The sequence below is a fragment of the Micromys minutus genome, assembly GCF_963924665.1.
Source record: "Micromys minutus genome assembly, chromosome: 10".
In the NCBI taxonomy this organism is placed as follows: domain Eukaryota; kingdom Metazoa; phylum Chordata; class Mammalia; order Rodentia; family Muridae; genus Micromys; species Micromys minutus.
In genome coordinates this window covers 49,509,643-49,527,250 of record NC_137979.1, presented here as the reverse complement: position 1 = coordinate 49,527,250, position 17,608 = coordinate 49,509,643, and the positions used below count along the sequence as shown (strand labels likewise).

Sequence of the window (17,608 nt, the reverse complement as noted above, 5' to 3'; positions counted from 1 at the left end):
AAAAATTGATTTTACAATTTCTGCAGTAGACCACCTGCCAGAATAGGGCCAGCACAGCTTGGTTTTGAAGGCCCCAGCCCGTCCTGACACAGCTGTGTATGCATAAGGAGCATTCATTTCATTCTGGAAGTCTCAGTCACCTCCACTGTTGCCATTTGGCTGAGCCCCCCCACCCAAGGGGTTTTTAACCATCAAGGAATTCGACAACCTCCTCTGAGTCTCTTGAACCCAATTGAATATATACAATATATTCAATATATAATATACATATATTATATATATATATATATATATATATATATATATATTCACACATACAATTTTGTGGGGCTTTTGGACCCCCAAGGCCCCCTATGGTTTTTAAGGCTCCAAGTTAAGGAGCCAGTGTGCTAATAATTTTAGCGATATGATTGCCCTAAGGAAACACTGACACAGGTCAGGTGACTGGGTCGCATTAACTATACAGACAAGAACAATCATTGAATTTACAATTTTGTTTCTGTGATAAGGATTAATTCTCAGAAACTCCTTGCATTTTCATTGCAGACCTACCTAACGTAGGCAGCCCAGGAGACTGAGAATAGCTCTGTACTGGAAACATGCAGGGGTTTTATTCATCATCTAAAGACCTCAGCCCTCTCCTGAGCCAGCTTTACTTATTATAGAAAGGGGCATTTCAGATTTCAGTTTGATTCTAATGGAAAGGGCAGCTTTTCTTTTTCTAATAGAAAAAGTACTTAAATATTGGACAAAGTCCTTAGATCACTTAGCCACTTGAAGTCCAATAGTCTGTCTCTAACATGTTCTCTCACAAGTTTATCTTGGCTATCACTTGGTTGTACTAAGAAAGCAAGTTTACCAGGAGCCATACTTACCTGGGTAGGCAAACAGGAACTGTACTGGAGTTTTGTGGGGTGTAGGAGGGAAGCCAGAATTACTGAAAACTTGACTTGTAGAGATGAAATGAGGCTTTTAGTTATCTAACAATTGCCAAATCAGGCTTATACTTTATACTCTTGAACAGCCATCAAGGTGCACATGCTGCCTGTAGCCACTTTCTACTCCCTAGCATTAGGAAGCAGGCACACTTAAGTGCTGCAGATAATAACATTGAGTACATGTCACCTGAACTGTATTTTGAAGCATACTAAAACCCAATTTCTTCTATTAAAGTATTTTTGCAAATAGATAAATTTAACAGTTTTGCTACCCACCTCAAAAGTGCAGTCACACAAACCAGCACGATTTTGAATCTCTAGAAATCACACTGAAACTGTTACATTTACAAACAAATTTATTATAACTAGAATGAATGTAATGGTTGTCAGATTTGGCCACCTTATAGCTCCGCTTAAGGAGGGGATTTTTTTTTTTAAACAGAAAAATGCATTATAACTTGGTCAAATTACCTGCACATTAAGAAACAACATCTAAGGAGGAAAACAAAAGCAACCCTTCAGTTTCACATAATTAAAGAACAGGAGAAAGCACACAAGCAACATCATAGCTAAAATTTACCAAACCAAAGCCAGGGCGATTTTCTCTTCTGATTATGTGTCATAAAAAGGTCCGCTGTCTTATATACACATGTATATAATGTTACATTCCAGCACTGTAAAAAGTCCCCTTTGCCCCCTCCCCCCAAAAGTTTTCAGTCTAGTCGCCGAACTTGGAAAGAGGCACTCGCTCCTGCTGCCGGTGCAGTTCATTCTCGTTCAGCAGCTGGAGGTTCTCAGCGCGCAGCCGGTCCAGCTCTAGCTCGAGCTCCCGCACTCGCGCATCGATGCCACCCAGCCGCTTGCTTTCCAGCCGCAGCCGGTTATTTTCGTCCTCCTTGCGGGAGAGGCACTTCTCCAGCTCCAGGTACTCTTTGATGAGCTCCTGCTTGCTCATGTTCTGCAGGCTCTCGGCGTGGTACCGCTCGTATGTCTCGGAGAAGTCCCGCTGCAGAAATTCGCTGCCGTCCCCTCCCATGCCATCGCTACCTCCGTCTTCCTCACCAGCTTCTTCCACAAAATCCTCATCGCTGGTGTCGTCGGATTTGGCGGCTGCCCGCTTTGGGTAAAGACCGGTTTTGAGATCAGGCTCCTCCTGATCGTGGTCATCCATGAGAAACTGCGTGGTGTTATAGGGCGCAACCGGCTGGCCCTTGGCGAACATCTCGGCTCGAACTCGCGAAGCTCGCAGGCTCTGCTTCTCGTCGAACTTTTTCTTCTCCTCCCAAGTCAGCTTGTAGTAGGGCTTCCAATGCCGCTTCTTCTTGGAGGGGCGTCTCCGATGTTTCTTCTTGCCCAGCTGTCTCTGTTGCTGTCCCCATGGCTCCTCGCCTCCAGTGGCAGGAGCCTCCAGCTTGGTGGCCTCCGAGTCATGACCTGGTTGCACAAGGGACTCTGACATCGGCTCCCCCTCCGCCGACGGGGAGGCACCGCCAGTGGGTAAGTCCTCCCCATTCTGGCCCTTCTCGAATTTCTCCAGGCAGCTCAATTCTGGACAGGCATTCGTCTGCAATGGGGGCAGTTGGTGCTTCAGGTCCCCGTCTCCCTCCTGCCCTGGACGGCTACCCGACTGCAAGGACGCTCTCGATTGCCACCTACTGTCCTCCTTGGGCACCCGTGCCTCCGCGCTTGGGGGGCGCTCAGAGTTCTGCTCCTCATGGACAACAGCAGCACCTGTACAGTTGCTAGTTTGAGGCTGGTGTTGATGTTCTGACAAAAGTGGCTCGGCCATGGCTTAGTAGAGTCCTCTTCTGGAAGTTCGAGAAATTCTGGCTTAAGGAAAAAGGTTCTCCTTCCTTTTCAAAATATGTCCAACAAAGTCCTCCTCGGTCAGTAATTTCTGCAGTGACGCCTTTCGTCCGTCCTGTCGGCAAACTCCAATCGCAACTTGCAGTCCAGTCAATAAAGGGTTAAGCGCACACAAGCGTGGCCAACTAGTAGTAGGTCCAGGGGGTTCAGCAGCAGGCACCGTACGTAATATACTGAGGGGTGGGCTTCACGCCTCCCCGCCGAGTGCCCCCACGATCGAGGAGTTGATGGGCCAGTAGATAAGGTTTAAGTCCAATGGGTTAAACCCAACCCCGAAAGGGTTAAAACTACCCGATGACGCTGCCTCGGAGGGGCCGAATCCACAAAGGGTTAAATCCCCTGCCGCAGAGCCCACAAGGGGTTAAAGTCCCAGAGCCGCCGCCTCCCACTTCCACGGGTGTCGCTCCAACCCGAGCTCCCAGTTCCTCAGGCCGGGCCGGAGCCTTAGCCGAGGACAGACAAACTCATCTCCCCTCTGGCTCGATGCTCCGCTCAGTTCTCCTCCGCCTCCTCCTCTTTTCCTCCCTCCCTCCTCCCCCTTCAGACAGCTCTTCTTCCGCCTCCTCCTCGGCTTCCCCTCCCAACCTGACTTTCCACCTGCCAACTTCCAACTGCTGTCTCCAAGCCCTCGGCGCCTCTTATATATAGAAGCTTGTGAGCCCCGCCCATGCGCATGCGTAACGGAGTCCCAGGGTGGGGCAGCTGGGAGTCGTAGTTCCCTTCTTTCCGGCCCGCCGTCCTCGCGCGCCGTGCAACGTAGCCAATCATAGAACGCGTAGGGGGCGTCTCCCAGGCCGCCTCCTCCCATCGCTTAGATATCGCTGAAGAAACGTGAGCAGTCATTGGGCAAGAGTTATTCGTCTCTCTGAGGAAGGACGACCAATCACAGAGAGATGGGGCGGGTTCTGGGCCATACCATTGTGCTTCAGGAGTACAAGAAGATTCCATGACCTTTGGGAGCTTAGACAGAATATTTTTATTAAAAGGTGCGTTTAAAAAACTACTGTCGTATTCTTATCTCAGCGGAAAAATTCTGATGGCAATAAACGTTTTTCAACTTATGAAAAAATGGTCTGTCCCTAAAAAGTAGTCCCTAAAGTGTAAAAGAGGATTAAATCCTATAAAGAGAGCTGTTAGTCGTGATTACTGACTCTGGATTTTTAAAATTACAACAATGTCTCTGAGGCAGGTGATGGATTTCTGGAAGAGAGATAAGCGGAAGGATATTGTGAACAAATATTTATTTAAAAGAAAAAGACGAAAAGCGCATGAAGAAGTAAACAAATGAATTAAGAAGTGCCGCCTTAAAGAGACAGCGTGAGGGCCTGCGGTGCGTCGGCCTCAGACTAGGCCTCGGGAGATGAGAGGGCGGGTTCGAGTCCTGAGTGACGTCGGTCCTCAAGCTACCCTGGGGACCCTTAGGTGAGAGCAGCCATCCGAGCCAAAAGCTGTCTCCGTACCAGAGGTGAAAGCAAAATGGTCATCCGCGGCCGAGCACTCCGCGTGAGCCCTGATCGAAAGCGCGTGGTGAGAATGAAGGACTCGCCCCGAACCCCGGCTTCTGCGGAAGAAAATGGCCTCCCGGGGTCGACTTGGCCTCTTCACTTCCGATACCCCGAACCTTTCCCTAAGCTGGATAGGAGAGATTGGGCCAGTTGATGCGAGTCTATGTGGGGAGGGTTCCAAAAATCAATGCGTTTCCAAAAGAAGGGAAGTCTTGTCCACAGAGACGAGACTTGGGAAGGAAAGAGGCTTCGAGAAGGAAGACTGGAGGCCTTTTCTGAAATGGGTGTGTTTGGCCCAGGGCTATAGGTACATTGAGGGTGAAGTGGCAAGTCTATATCCCCTTAAAAGTGATTCACACTCTGCCCCCCTCCCATAGAAGGACCTGAAAAAAATTCCCTTTAATACCCTTGGCAAAATTGTCACTTCTTCCTTTGCCTGAGTACCTAGTGAGCCATTCTTCTTTCTCCTTACATTCCAGCCATAATTGAGATTCTACACATGGAACTATTTGACCACCGCAGACACGTGAGATAGGTCAGGATTTAGCCTCCATTTTAGACATAAGACTCTAAGACTTGGAGAAATAAAGTGACTTATCCAAGGTCACCTGCCAACTAAGAGGCAGTTCTAACTAGAGCAGGTCTTATTCACATCTAATACCATTTTTCTGTCAAAAACACAAAATCCAAGACCTGGAAAACCAGCTGAGCAGTTAAGACTGGCAGAGGGCCTGAGATTGGTTCCCCAGCACTCACGTGCTCACAACAGTCTGTAACTCCAGATCCAGAGGATCTTATACTCTTCATTGTCACCAGACACGTGTGGTACACACATGCAGGAAGAAAAAAAAATCAGATATGTAAAAATAAGTTTGAAAACAAAACAACCCCCCCTCCCAATAAATTTGTTTTTATTTTCAGTAACTTAAAAGCCTCAGATCATTGCAAACTGTTATGAATTTGGCAGTCCTTTGTTGTTTTGCTGTTAGGACAAAAAAGATAAAAGTCTTTAAGCTTCAAGTTGCCTCAGCTGCACAATGAAGCCTGGCTACAGTGAGCCAAACGGCAATAAGGAAAATCAGCAACTTGCCAATCAGACTGCTTGAGACTTGGAAATCTTTGGACCAGTTTATGGAACAATTGACTTGGAAGGAGCAGGAAAGCACATTTTCCTTTTGTTTTTAAAGCAAGGCCTCAGTATATAGTATATTCTTATCTGAAATGCAGATCCCCCTGCCTCAGCGCCACAGCCAATAGTCAGGTACACTCACCTCCCGGGTTAAAGATATAAAAGTGTAAGAACTTCAGAGTGTTGGGTGGGGCAGCTATCAGTGTGAGACTGCTGTCTCTGAGTCTCTGAGGGAAAGCAAGTAAAAATGCCCCCCAGGGGACATGCAGATGTTTTGAAAATGACCATTCTAGCCTGTTTTCCATGCACTGCCAGAAACCTGGTCTGCCTGAAAGTCCTGCCTTTCTTCATTCATTACTTAGGAGGCACCAGGAGACCAAAAACAAAGACAGAAAGGGGGCACAAGGTATGGGAGAAGATGGCTCCATCGTTAAGTCTTTGTTCTGGCAGAGAATCCAGGCTCCATCCCCAGCATTCATGTGGCAGCTCACAACTGTAACCCCAGTTCCTAAGGATCCCACACTCTACTGACCTCCACCATCAGCAGGCATGTTTGGAACAGTCAGATGCTCATTATACGTAAAATGGATCTTAAATGCCTTTTTTTTTTTTTAAGAGGAAACGGGGGTCTTTTCTGACCAAGAGTCAACATGTCCACACTTCAAGCTTTAGAGGACTTGAACACACACAGTCGGGAATATGGAAGCTGCAGGTGAAGCTAAAGTTTACTGGACAAAGCTTAGCAGTAACCTTGATTGAAAACGGGAGGAACTGTTCACCAAGGTCGTAGCATTCCTGAACTTCTCTATTCTGAGTCCTAAATCCTTGCCAAGTATTTCCTACCCTCCAAGCACTGTCAAACCGCTCAACTGCCTTATGGTGCAGAAATCATTCCTGTTTCACAAACAAGTCAATCCAGATTCAGAACAGCTAATCTTTTAGTCCACACTTGCCGAGCCAGCATGTGAGTTGTGAAGCCTGACTTTACTTCTCCCTGCCGTCCTGGCTCCCGCTGCCCAGCTGACGTCTGCCGACATCACAGGTTTTCCTCCTTCAGCCTTTTTGCCTGTGACACTGAGAAGTTCCAGAACCTGTGTAATGAGTGGCGTCTGTCTGTAGGGCTGTCCTCCCTGCTGTCCGGAAGAATGCCTGTATTTCCCAGTGATACACAAGGATGGTCAAACCTGGGGAAGTAAGTGGTCTGCCTCACAGGGTGTTGGGAACTCGGAGGAACGAGTCTGAGGATCCCCAGTACTGTCTCATTTCCCCAAGAACAAGGAAGATCCTGGAGCTCAGGTGGTAGCAGCTGCCTACAGCTAGCCCTCGACGGTTCTGGGCACTAGTAGGTGCTGGAGTAGGTAGTTTAATGCTGAATCCAGGCTGGAGTCAGATAGGCCCAGCAGGATTATCCTGTGGGAGGCCAAGGCCGCCTAGGTAGTTAACAAAGGTTCCAAGGCCAAGCAGTTTAAGAGGTCTGTGCAGGCACTAGGTCCACCACAATTATGGGGTCCAACGTAGAACCCTGCCCCCCACACCTCAGGATAGAGGCTCAAAGTGTGCAGGCTCTGACTTCGTAGAAAATTCTTTGGGAAGTACGGTGATCATGATAGGGAGCAACAATTAGGATTTGAAAAGAGGCAAAGGCATTTGGAACCTAGCACTGGGTATCCCACTCCTTAGTGCAGTTAGGTCAGCAGTCTTCCCTTGGGGCGAGGCCGGCCAACGCCCCGATTCCCTGCAAAAACTACGGGCCTCCAAGTCCCCGGGGCGTCCCCCAGGGCGCTCCCTGACCCCAGGCTGAGGCCTGTTTTTCCCCAGGCTCCTTTAGGGAGGAGGGAAGATATTCCTTATAAGGAAGCCCCAGTCTCAGCGGGGGAGTTGGGGAAAGAGAGTGCGACCGGACTTTTGACTGGCGCGACCCGCCGGCTTCCCGCTCTTTCCATGGGTTCCCAGACCGCAGACTGAGGTTTTCTTTTGTTTAATGAAGCATTCAATTGCACGTGAATCTTCAGTGAAGTCCAGAGCGCGAGGTGTACTTGTGCGTGTGTTCGGGGCATCCCAGCTCCCAGCCAACACACTCCTCCCATTCACCCCCCCACCCCCCACTCCTCCGGGCTCCGGCCTTTCCTGCAACCAACCTTCCAGCCAATCAGTCTGCAGGCCAGGTCCAAGTCCCAACTTGCCCAAGAGCTGAGCCTCGGCAGGGAGCCGAGTCGGCGGGAGTAAAGTCAGGTGACTCAGAGGGTGGGGCCGGCTCACCCGCAACCTCAAAGTTAGGATGTGCACCGTGACTGCTTTGGGAGCTCGGGGCATAAGTGTGAGCTGCAGGGGAAGATGGGTCTTATGGGAGCCCCCATTAAAGGAGGGAGTGCCAGGGTGAACGAGGATGGGAGGGGGAATTTCTAAAGTTGTTTGTTTAAACCTAGGGAGGCTCAGGGCACAGCAGGACCTTCGGGGACTCATCATAGTCTTCTCAGCTGCAAGAGCGACCCCGTCCTTGAGTCACCTCTTCTGGGTCCGAAACTGTCGGAAGAGCCACTGGACAACGAAGGGCCACAGGATAAAGAAGAGCAGCGTGGGAGCCGAGAGCCCTAGGGGCCGAGGCCGAGTCCTGGGCGACCTCTGCTGCCAAGAGGGAAGAAGTCAGAACCCAGCTCGGGTGCAGTATGTCCTAGTAGCCTGGCCTCCCTGAGACTGGGAAGGACCTACCCTACATCTGCTCCACTAGTCTGAAGCGTATCCCCCAATTCTCTCTCACACACACTCCAATCCCACGTGATAGGAGAAGCTATAGGAAGAGACTAACTTCCAAGCCAGGCCGCAGAGGAGGCACCCGGCTAGTAGAACTAAAGACCCTGTGTGTAAAACACATACCACATATTTCAAACACGGGTGGGGTACTCTGGTGTTAGTTTCTAAATATCTATTCTAGAAGGAACCAGATCCCCCGGGAGGAGTAACTGATTCTAGAGTTGGGGCAGGGAAAGTGAGGGAATGTCAGACATCTTGTACTAAAAAGCCAGGAAGCTAAAGCTGAAGTAGGGGTTTATGAATGGGTTTTGGCTGTGACAATGTAGTACAAAAAAAGAAGAAGAAGGAGGAGGAGGAGGAGGGGGAGGAGGAGGAGAAGGGGGAAGAGGAGGAGGAGGGAGGAGGAGGAAGAAGAAGAAGAAGAAGCTGCCATGTAAATATGATTGGCTGAGTTCAATCCCAGGCCTTACATAAAAGTCGGAGAGCACCTGCACCAACTCCACATTTCCTCAGATTCCCACACAGCAGCACACGGTGGGGTCTCTAACTGCACGGGATGAGCCAGCAACTCAGGGCCAGCACTGCTCAGACATAGTGCATAGGCATACATGTAAACAAAACACCCATCCCTGTGAAATACCCATTAAAGACAAATAGAAGGACAGAGTAGGGGCTAGAGAGATGGCTCAGTGGTTAAGAGCACTGGGGGCTTTTCCAGAGGTCCTGAGTTCAATTCCCAGCAACCACATGGTGGCTCGCAACCATTTGGGATCCAGTGCCCTCTTCTGGTGTGTCAGTGACAGTGTGCTCATATACATACATACATACATACATACATACATACATACATACATATATATGTGTATATATACATATACATATACATATATATATATATATATATATATATGTATTAAAAAAACAAAACAAAACAGGACAGAGTCTATGGTCCCGTGATAAGGTACTTGCTGGCTTTAGTTCTCAGGACCACAAAAAACCAAGAGTGATTACAGATGGTTAAAATGGTAGATCTTTAACATTTAGAAGTCTGTGATGATAAAAACGAAAACTATGTGTTAAACCATCAAGGGTGCTTTCCAGTGAATTCCTTACTTTGAGAAGTTAGTTGGCACCGGGAGAGAGAGCTCAATGGTTTACAGCACATGTTGTTCTCATAGAGGAGCTGAGTGCCATTCCCTGCACCTACATGATTCCCAGCTACATGCCACTGCAGTTCCAGGGGCTCTGACACTCTCTTCTGAACTCCATAGGCAAAACAAATAAATCATAAACAAATAATTACATATACACAGGCAAGAGGTGGAGCACCTCCTAATGTGTCTGTGCTGAGTTCCATCCCTGCACTGTTAAAAACAAACAAAAAAAAGCAATAAAAGGTAAAGATGTTGGGCCTGGTGGCCTTTGCCTGTGACCCCAGCACTCAGGAGACTGGGGCAGGGAGATTGCAGGTTAATTCCAAGGCTAGTCTGGCATACACATCAGGAGCCTGTCTCAAAAAAAAAAAAAAAAAGCCTGGCATGGCAGCACACACCTTTCATCTTAGCACTGGAGAGGCAGAGGCAGGTGGCTCTCTGAGTTTGAGGGCAGCCTGTTCTACAGAGTGAGTTCCAGGACAAATGGGAATACACAGTGAGACTGTCTCAGGAGGAGAAACTGTGCTCTTTCTGTGGGCAACTTTGTTTCTGGGAAACCCTACAGAAAAGAAAATGTTAACCTGTTAGAGGAATAAGAGAATTAAAAAAAAATCAACCAATCTTTCTATCACTAAATCACAGTCCAGGCTACATGGGTCAGTCACTGCCAAACACCCTATGGCACAGTAGATGAATCGGACATTTCCTGGCTTCAAGAGGAAAGTTGACATCACAGAGTTGGGGCCATGGTGTCTTCCTTGCATCTAGGCCAGCAGTACACTCACTAGTTGTAGAAGGCCAGATGCCATCTGTCCCCTGAGTGTCCCAATATTACAAGTATCACTCTGATGTGGTTTGTTGTTGTTTCTTTGTAAAATAACGGCTTTATTTATGTGTGTGTGTGTGTGTGTGTGTGTGTGTGTGAGACGTGCGAGTGCGCACCCATTAAGGTCTGATTTTTCTGGAGCTGAAGTTCCAGGCATTTCTGACATGGGTGCCAGGAAGTGAACCTGTGGCTTCTGGATAAACAGGAAGCATTCTTAACAGCTGGCCCATCTTTACAGCCTCCGGAGTGCTGTTTTTATTTTATTGAGACAGGATCTATTTTGTAGCTCAGCTGGCCTGGATACTCACAGCAAACCTCCTGTTTCAGCCTCCCAAGTGCTGAGATTATAAATATAAACTATACTGGGTGGCAAAGGGAAGGAGGAAGAAGCAAAGCAGACCATCATAAGTTCAAGACCAGCCTGGTCTACATAGTGAGTTCTAAGCCAGCCAGAGCTGCACATTGAGACCCTGTCTCAAACAACAAACAAAACACCAAGGGCTAGATCGATGACTCAGTTAAGAGCACTTGCTGCTTTTGCAGAGGACCAGGAACTCAACATGTCAGTTCACAACTGTCTTTGATTCTAGTTCCAAGAGACCCAATGCCTCTCCCGACTTCTGGGGACACCAGACACACACATGGTGCACATACATGCATGCAAGCAAAACAAACACACACACAAAGTCCAGACAAATAAAACACTAAAACCAAACACAAGTGTAAGCTACCACAGCTGGCCTCTGATGGCGCCTCGACCAGATGTTTACCTGGGTATGGATGTTTACCTGAGTGTTTTACACTCATTTCACAGGAAACACCAGGTACAAGGAAGTCATACATGATTAGACCCCAAAAGGTGGGCTGTTCTGCATGTTGCTATGCCGGACTAATTCAGGCTGAGGGAGAAGCCAGATGCCCTGCCGATTCCCTGGGCTCCACACCTGCCTCCCAGCACAGCCAAGAGCTAATGATGGTGAGCCAGGGATAGTGTGACCCACACTGGATAACAGCAGCTGGAAAAGTAGATCCAGGACAACAAGGAAACTCTACAACTGGGTCACATATGTGATGATATTAACAAATTAGTTGTAATAAAATGTATTCAGAGTGAAACGGAAGCATAAGCATTATGATGCTTACAATTTAGTTATTTTTTATTTTTGGCTAGCCTGGGACTCACCATGTAGCTTAGGCTAGCCTCAAATATCATGGATCCTCCTGCCTCTATGTCTAGAGTGTTAGGATTATAGTATGCTGTTAACAATCTCCTTAAAAATGCTTAAAATCTGTGAGATGGATCTGCAAGAAAGGGTGCTTGCAGCCAAGCCTAGTGACCCAAGTTTTAATCTCAAGGACCCAAGCGTCAGAAGGAGATACACAATTGTCCTGTGACTTCTACACGTGAGCATACACACACACACACACACACACACACACACACACACACACGACACTCTGCCTCCTATGCTAGCCACAACAGATGTCACTGGGTCACTGGCCTGTGATTTTAGTTACTTAGTAATGCTAGGTTTAACGCCCCCCCAACCCTTCGGTGGTATCAAGAGATTGAACCAAGAGCCCTATGCTTCCTAGGGAAATGCCCTATTGCTGAGATATACACCCAGCCCAAGCCCAGATATTTTATAATCTATAAAATAGATTATAATTTCAAGTGGGCAATTTAGTAAGACCTTGTCTCAAATAAAAAGAAAACAAACCGGGCTGACTATACCTCAGTGGACCATAGCAGTCCTTCTTTGCTTAGGAATTCCTAGTACTTAGGTGGGGGTGGGGGCAGGGTGGGAGTGGGGAATCCTTTGCATTTCAAGTGGGTAAAAAGTAAAATGGGGGAGGGGGAGAATGCCCTGGGGGGGAAAGGAGGCAGTGTTGAAATCCCTGTCACTAGGGCTCAGATCCACACCATACTAGTGGGTTAAAGGGTCACACCAGAGATTCCCAAATAGAGCAACTAGGCCCATTCCTGTTTTAACCATTCCAGGCTTCTCTCTCGGGTGGGTATCAGCAGACTTAGGGCCACATGTGCTCCATCTCTTGCTGTTTAGCCATCTTAGCGATAGCAAGAGAGCCTGTCTGAGGAGGCCCACTGTGTACTGGGCACCGCAAAAGCAGTTCAGTACAGGTCGCCCACGTTGTGTGCCCCCTGGTAAGCTAAATTCTCAGACCTCTGTTCCCTCTTCTGTGAAAGGGAAGTCAGCCAGGTCTGGTGGTGAACACCACCACTTGGGAGACTGGGACTGGAAGATTATAAATTTTTAGCCTTTGTGTTGCCACAAACAAATAGACAAAAACTTTTAGGCCACATGGTCACTGTGGATGGAGTGGGGAAGGAAGGCCAGAAGGAAGGAGGGAGGGAGGGAGGAGGAGGAGAGAATATCAGCAAATCAATAGCAAGGCAAAAAAAATTGTCTGGATTAAGAATGTCTTAGATGGCCAGGCAGAGTGGGTAATCAGAGATTGGTCATCCTTTTCCTGTGTCCCCTTCCCACACTCCCCAGGGGCTAAACACTCCCACTGGATGGCTTTAATCTCAGGACTCTGGGGGCAGAGGCAGGAGGATCTCTGAGTTCAAGGCCAGCCTGGTCTACAAAGGGAGCTCCAAGCCAGCCAATGCTACACAGAGAAACCCTGTCTTGAAAACAGAAACAAAAAACAATTAATTAATTAAAAATGGAGGCCCCACCTGTCTCTGCACAAACCAAAACCAGCCGGATGAGGAAGCAAGAGTAGACTTCTGAGGTAATCTCCAATCTTGACACAAAGGTGGGACTCACCTGCTCAAGTAGCTGGGGCTTGCTCTCCAGGCTCTGTAGCCTCCTGTGAACATCCCTCATGCTTTCCTGCATGGCCCGGACTGTCCCCACCAGCCATCTGTCCAATTCCTGGGGGCCTGTCAGTCCGCCTCCCAACCCCTCTGTGGAGACAGGGAAAGGGACTCAGGAGACAAGTGGCACAAGCTGGAGCAGGTAAGGTAAGGAGAAGGGTAAGAACGCCCTATTCCTGCCTCGCAGTGGGGCCTTTCATTCACTTCTCCCGGCCTTGTTTCAGCTCCTAAAGATGTCGTCTTTCTCACACCCTGTCTGCTCAGAGGAACTATTTAGCAAAGTGCCCCTTCGGAGATTTAGCACACAGTAAGTTCCAGACAGGAATAAGGCATACAGAACTCATTGCCTTCCTCTCAGAATTCCAAATGACAGGCAGAGAGGAGGGACAACTTCCCAGTGCTATACACCTATGTCTACAAGCTGCCTTTGCGGAGGGTACAGAGACCAGCAATCTCAGAAAGAGCCAAGACTGGGACTGTGCTCACCCAGGCGGGCCTTCGGCTGCTGGTAGCCCTCCGAGGCTGCTCTCCAGCGGCCCCACTGGACTTTTACCTTTGTCCCAACCAGACAGCGCAGGGAAGGCTTGGGGTGCCAAGAGCACAAGAGCACGGTCAGGGTAAAAAGCTCACTTTTCTCACCAGGGGACTCAGGGCTGCTCCTGATGTTGAGCTCTCCGCCAGCTGCTTCCTTCTGCTCTGCCCAAACCTGCTGAGTGGAGTCCCAGGTCCCAGTGTGGAGGTGGGACAGCTCTGACTCAGCAGGAACAGGGGACAGGACAGGCAGCCTCACCAACTCTGGCTCTAGGGGTTCCACATGCTCCGCGGAGTCACAGAAAACCTCCACGTCCAAGTCTCTGGGTTGCCTGGACTCTGGAAGAGGGAAACGGAAAGAAGACTCTTAGGAAGGACATCTGCACTGGGGTTGGGAGTCCTGCTCTTGGGATGGAGGGCGTGGGCCACTGAGTACTAAGTCCTTCCTTAGGAGACCCAGAGTTCTTTCATAAAAGGTACGATGGGCCCAAGAAATGAGACCCTGCAAACACAGTCTCAGAGCTTCCCCCTGGCCTCCAAGAGCACAGGAAGTCTCAGTGTCCCTGAGCAGGCAATGTGAAGAGGACTACGTGGCATCCAGCTTCTCTCCTGAAAGTGTTCCTTCCCAGTCTAGGTAAGCCCCGGTATCCCTCCTGCTCAGCAACAAACCTGGACTCGGAGGCTCTGGCTCCTTGGGGAGACAAGAAGGCTCTGGAGCTGCCTGGTCGTCTCTATTCAGGACTGGCTCTTTCCAACCTGTCAAGACACAGCACTTAAACTCAAAGGTGGGGCAGGGAAGAGGCTGGCATCTTCCGGTGAGATCAAGTCCCTTGTTCCCATTAATCATGCATATTGATTGATAACTAGCCCAACATGGGGCTGGAGAGATGGCTCAGCGGTTAAGAGCACTAGTTGCTCTTCCAGAGGTCCTGAGTTTAATTCCCAGCAACCACATGGTGGCTCACAACCATCTGGAATGAGATCTGATGCCCTCTTCCGTATATGAAGACAGCTACAGTGTACTCATACATATAAAATGAATAAATAATCATTTAAACACAAAACAAAAACTAGCTCAACAGGCACACCAGCTGAGGTCCTCACAGAAACCACACCTAGAGTTCTTTGCTCCTACTGCCCCACAGCTGAACAAACACTCAACAGGGCTCCCATCCTGGAGATCTGACCTGTGACCCTTCTCAAGAAGGTTTCTGGGGGCCTCGGCATGTCAGGGATCACCTGGTACAGGGGCTCGAAATAACCAAACATATCCTCTGCCACCTCGCCCAGGGGCACTGTGTCGATCACCTGTACAGGAAGGGTTCTAATGAGGTAGGCTGGCCTCTCCCATTACCACCCACAAACCCCCTCGGCAGCCTCTCCCGGTACAACTTCCTTTCCTTACACCTCCACCTCGTACCAGTCAGGATCAGACAGGACTGGGGGAAAGGGCAACAGAAGTGGTTTCCAAAAAGATATCAAAGAATAGGAAACATGGAAGCGCATCCCTGGAAGACCGAGGAGCAAGCCACCCCCTTAGGGACAGAGCACCAGAGCCCTCACTACCTTCTGTGCCACCAGCTTCATCTCAGAGATGTAGGCAGACATGGCTTCCTCTCTGCTCATCTTCCCCAGCCTGTTCCAGGCGTCCCTAGGAGGCAGAGGGCTGTGAGAGATCTGGGTGACAGCTGAGGCATTTTTACCCTGCAGGAGGGGGGCTCACCACTTGTAACGTCCAATGGGGTCCCAGAACCCAGGTCGGGGGACCAGGCAGGGCCCCATGGTAGCCTGCTTGTAGTAGCTGTAGAATCTCAGCATCTCTTCATAGGAGGGGCGGTAAGAGCCTGAGCAGAGGGTTGGGAAGGGGAGGGTACCTTATCAGCCCCAGTTCCAAAAGGGTGGAGGCTGCACCTTGGAAGGGCAAAGGTGGTCCCGGATCACACCCATAAGAAGCAGAAGGGACCCCACCACAGCCTAGGGAGGAACTTGTCTGTAAACATGTGCAGGGGTTCAGTTCCATTCTCGGGGTCAGAGCCCAACCATCCCGAACCCTAAAAGGCTGATTCCTACAGGCTCACCATTCTTAGGCAGATTCTGAATGACGCTGACTGCTGCCTGGAACTGTTTTTGACAGTCGGGCTCTTCTTTCTCGGTGCCCATGCTTCTCTAAGCTCTGGAGCCCTACTTTGGAGCGACTCTGCAAGAACGAGTGTCAGTGTAACCAGGGCCTCATGGTCCACGGTAGCATCCTAAGCCACTGGTCCAGTTCCCAGAGGGGCAAACTAAGTCCAAAGATCTGAGCGCTACCCCAGGAGGCCAGAAGTTGAGCTGAGAAGGCTCCTTCTCCTACCTCAAGCTAGAGTCAATGGGGCCAGGGTGGCGAGGACCACCAGCTTGGAGGAGAAGCAGGTGGCAAGGGTCTCAGAGCCACGTACGTTCCCAGATGCACCTCTCTAGGTGCCCATTTCCAATTCCTGAACGGGCGAATCAGCGAGCGAGGAGTCAGGATGGGACGAACAGCCTTCCACCCTGGCTCCCTGCGGTCCAGCCTTTCACTCACCCCTGGGCGCCCACTCCCGGGACACCAGGGTCCTCTTCTCACTTCTCACCAGTGGCTTCCGATTGACCTCTTGGTCCAGAGAGGCAGGGATAGGGAGGGACACAAAGCTAAGAGAAAAACCAATGAGAGGCACTGTTTCCTTTTCGTCTTTTATATCCTAACCAGTCAGGAAGGCTCTTTCAAGATTATGCAAATAGTTCTAGCCTGCCTCGCCCAGTCAGGCGGGGCTAATTTACGGGTCGCTCGCACTCCGCACCGCGCGACCGGCGGAGGCGGGCTGCAGCGCCTCCCGGTGGACAAGCTGATGGTCGCGGAGACCTCGCGCCCCCTGGTGGAAACTCACGGGAGTGGGTCGATTGATACGGACCCCGCCTATCCGAGGCACTTCGACTCAGCTCTTGGAACACGTCTACGCTGGCAATAGAGGCGAGTCCTGGAGCCCGGCGTTCCGCAGAAAGGACACTGGAGCTGAGTCTTGGAAAAAAGTAAGAGCAAAACAGAAAAATAACAAAAAAGAACATTCCTGGAAGGAATCAAGAGATCATGCTGAGACGAAGGTTTGACAAATAGTAAGAAAAGCCAAGATCTCAGTGGTGATGGGGACTTAAGCTAGTATGAAGAACTTACGGGACTTGAATAGATGAGAACAGAATACAACGGGGCAAGTAGATGGCAATTGTAGGACCCGAAAATCGCTACTTTTAGCATGGGAAGCCTGGCTGTCAGTCGCTGCCAAATGACAATGTACGACCAGCTCGCTGCCCCTATCCAAGGCTAGTGCTTGAAAGCCACATGGGCAGCCCACCCTTCGCATTCACAAGGGTACATCTAACACACCGGCACCGGTACAAGAAGGTTTTCCATGGGCTGACGTCATCAACACCTTGCCAGAGTGTTGTGCAGATCCCTTGACCAAGGATGGAATGTCGCACTGGGAGTACCAAGCTTCTTAAGCTTGGGATCCCAGAACCAGCTTCTGGAACTCTAAATTTAGTCTCACCTTAGTCCTCAGATCGGTTAGCTACAAGACTCCCACCTTTGAAGACTGGCTATTGGCCCGGAGCCCGGTGGTTAATTCATGACGTCACTGCCCGAGCCTCCCGCCCCCATTCCGGCGCAGCTCTGTTGGCTTCCCCCGCACCAGGACCCTGTGACCCGGGACGATCCCCTATAGACCTGTCCTTTGTCTGGCTCCCGAAGGGACCCGGCTAAGATGGATGAACCATGGTTCGGAGTTGTAACGCGTCAGAGTTCCCAGAAAAAAGTGTCTGCGCCGGAGGACAATCCTATTCCTCTGGGGTATTCAATCCCCTCCAACAGAGACTCTGGCCACTGGTAGAGAGGAGATCCGGGGACCTCTGGAGAAATGGAAAGACCGACTCACTAGCAGGGGCCAACGCGTAGACACCAGGGCGCACAGCTTCAGGCCGGGGGTCTCACAGGCGCCTCGCACCGCCCCAGTTTGGCCTCGCTCCGCCCACCTCCAACTCGTCCCTCCCTCTC

General features: G+C 49.9%; 2 protein-coding genes across 8 annotated transcripts; both read right to left on the bottom strand.

Moving 5' to 3' along the window:
- Positions 1-3,711, bottom strand: HEXIM1 (HEXIM P-TEFb complex subunit 1). The gene has a single exon (XM_080922679.1). It carries the CDS (start codon positions 2,725-2,727, stop codon positions 1,657-1,659), a length of 1,071 nt encoding a protein of 356 aa, XP_080778805.1. The 5' UTR covers positions 2,728-3,711; the 3' UTR covers positions 1-1,656.
- Positions 3,712-7,516: 3,805 nt separating this feature from the next.
- ACBD4 (acyl-CoA binding domain containing 4) lies at positions 7,517-17,564 on the bottom strand. Of its 7 annotated transcripts, none has more exons than XM_080922690.1 (12): positions 17,490-17,564; positions 16,449-16,579; positions 16,106-16,212; positions 15,896-16,019; positions 15,624-15,742; positions 15,420-15,519; positions 15,112-15,196; positions 14,733-14,853; positions 14,215-14,301; positions 13,645-13,884; positions 12,965-13,104; positions 7,517-8,063 (listed from the first exon to the last, which is right to left on the bottom strand). In XM_080922690.1, exons 5-12 carry the CDS (start codon positions 15,703-15,705, stop codon positions 7,941-7,943), a joined length of 978 nt encoding a protein of 325 aa, XP_080778816.1. In that variant the 5' UTR covers positions 15,706-15,742; positions 15,896-16,019; positions 16,106-16,212; positions 16,449-16,579; positions 17,490-17,564; the 3' UTR covers positions 7,517-7,940. The 7 variants fall into 7 exon arrangements, with proteins under 7 accessions (XP_080778816.1, XP_080778810.1, XP_080778813.1 ...); XM_080922684.1 differs by lacking the exon at positions 15,420-15,519 and adding an exon at positions 15,269-15,389 and having other exon boundaries at positions 7,519-8,063; XM_080922688.1 differs by lacking the exon at positions 15,420-15,519 and adding an exon at positions 15,269-15,389 and having other exon boundaries at positions 7,520-8,060.
- Between the last annotated feature and the right edge of the window lie 44 nt (positions 17,565-17,608).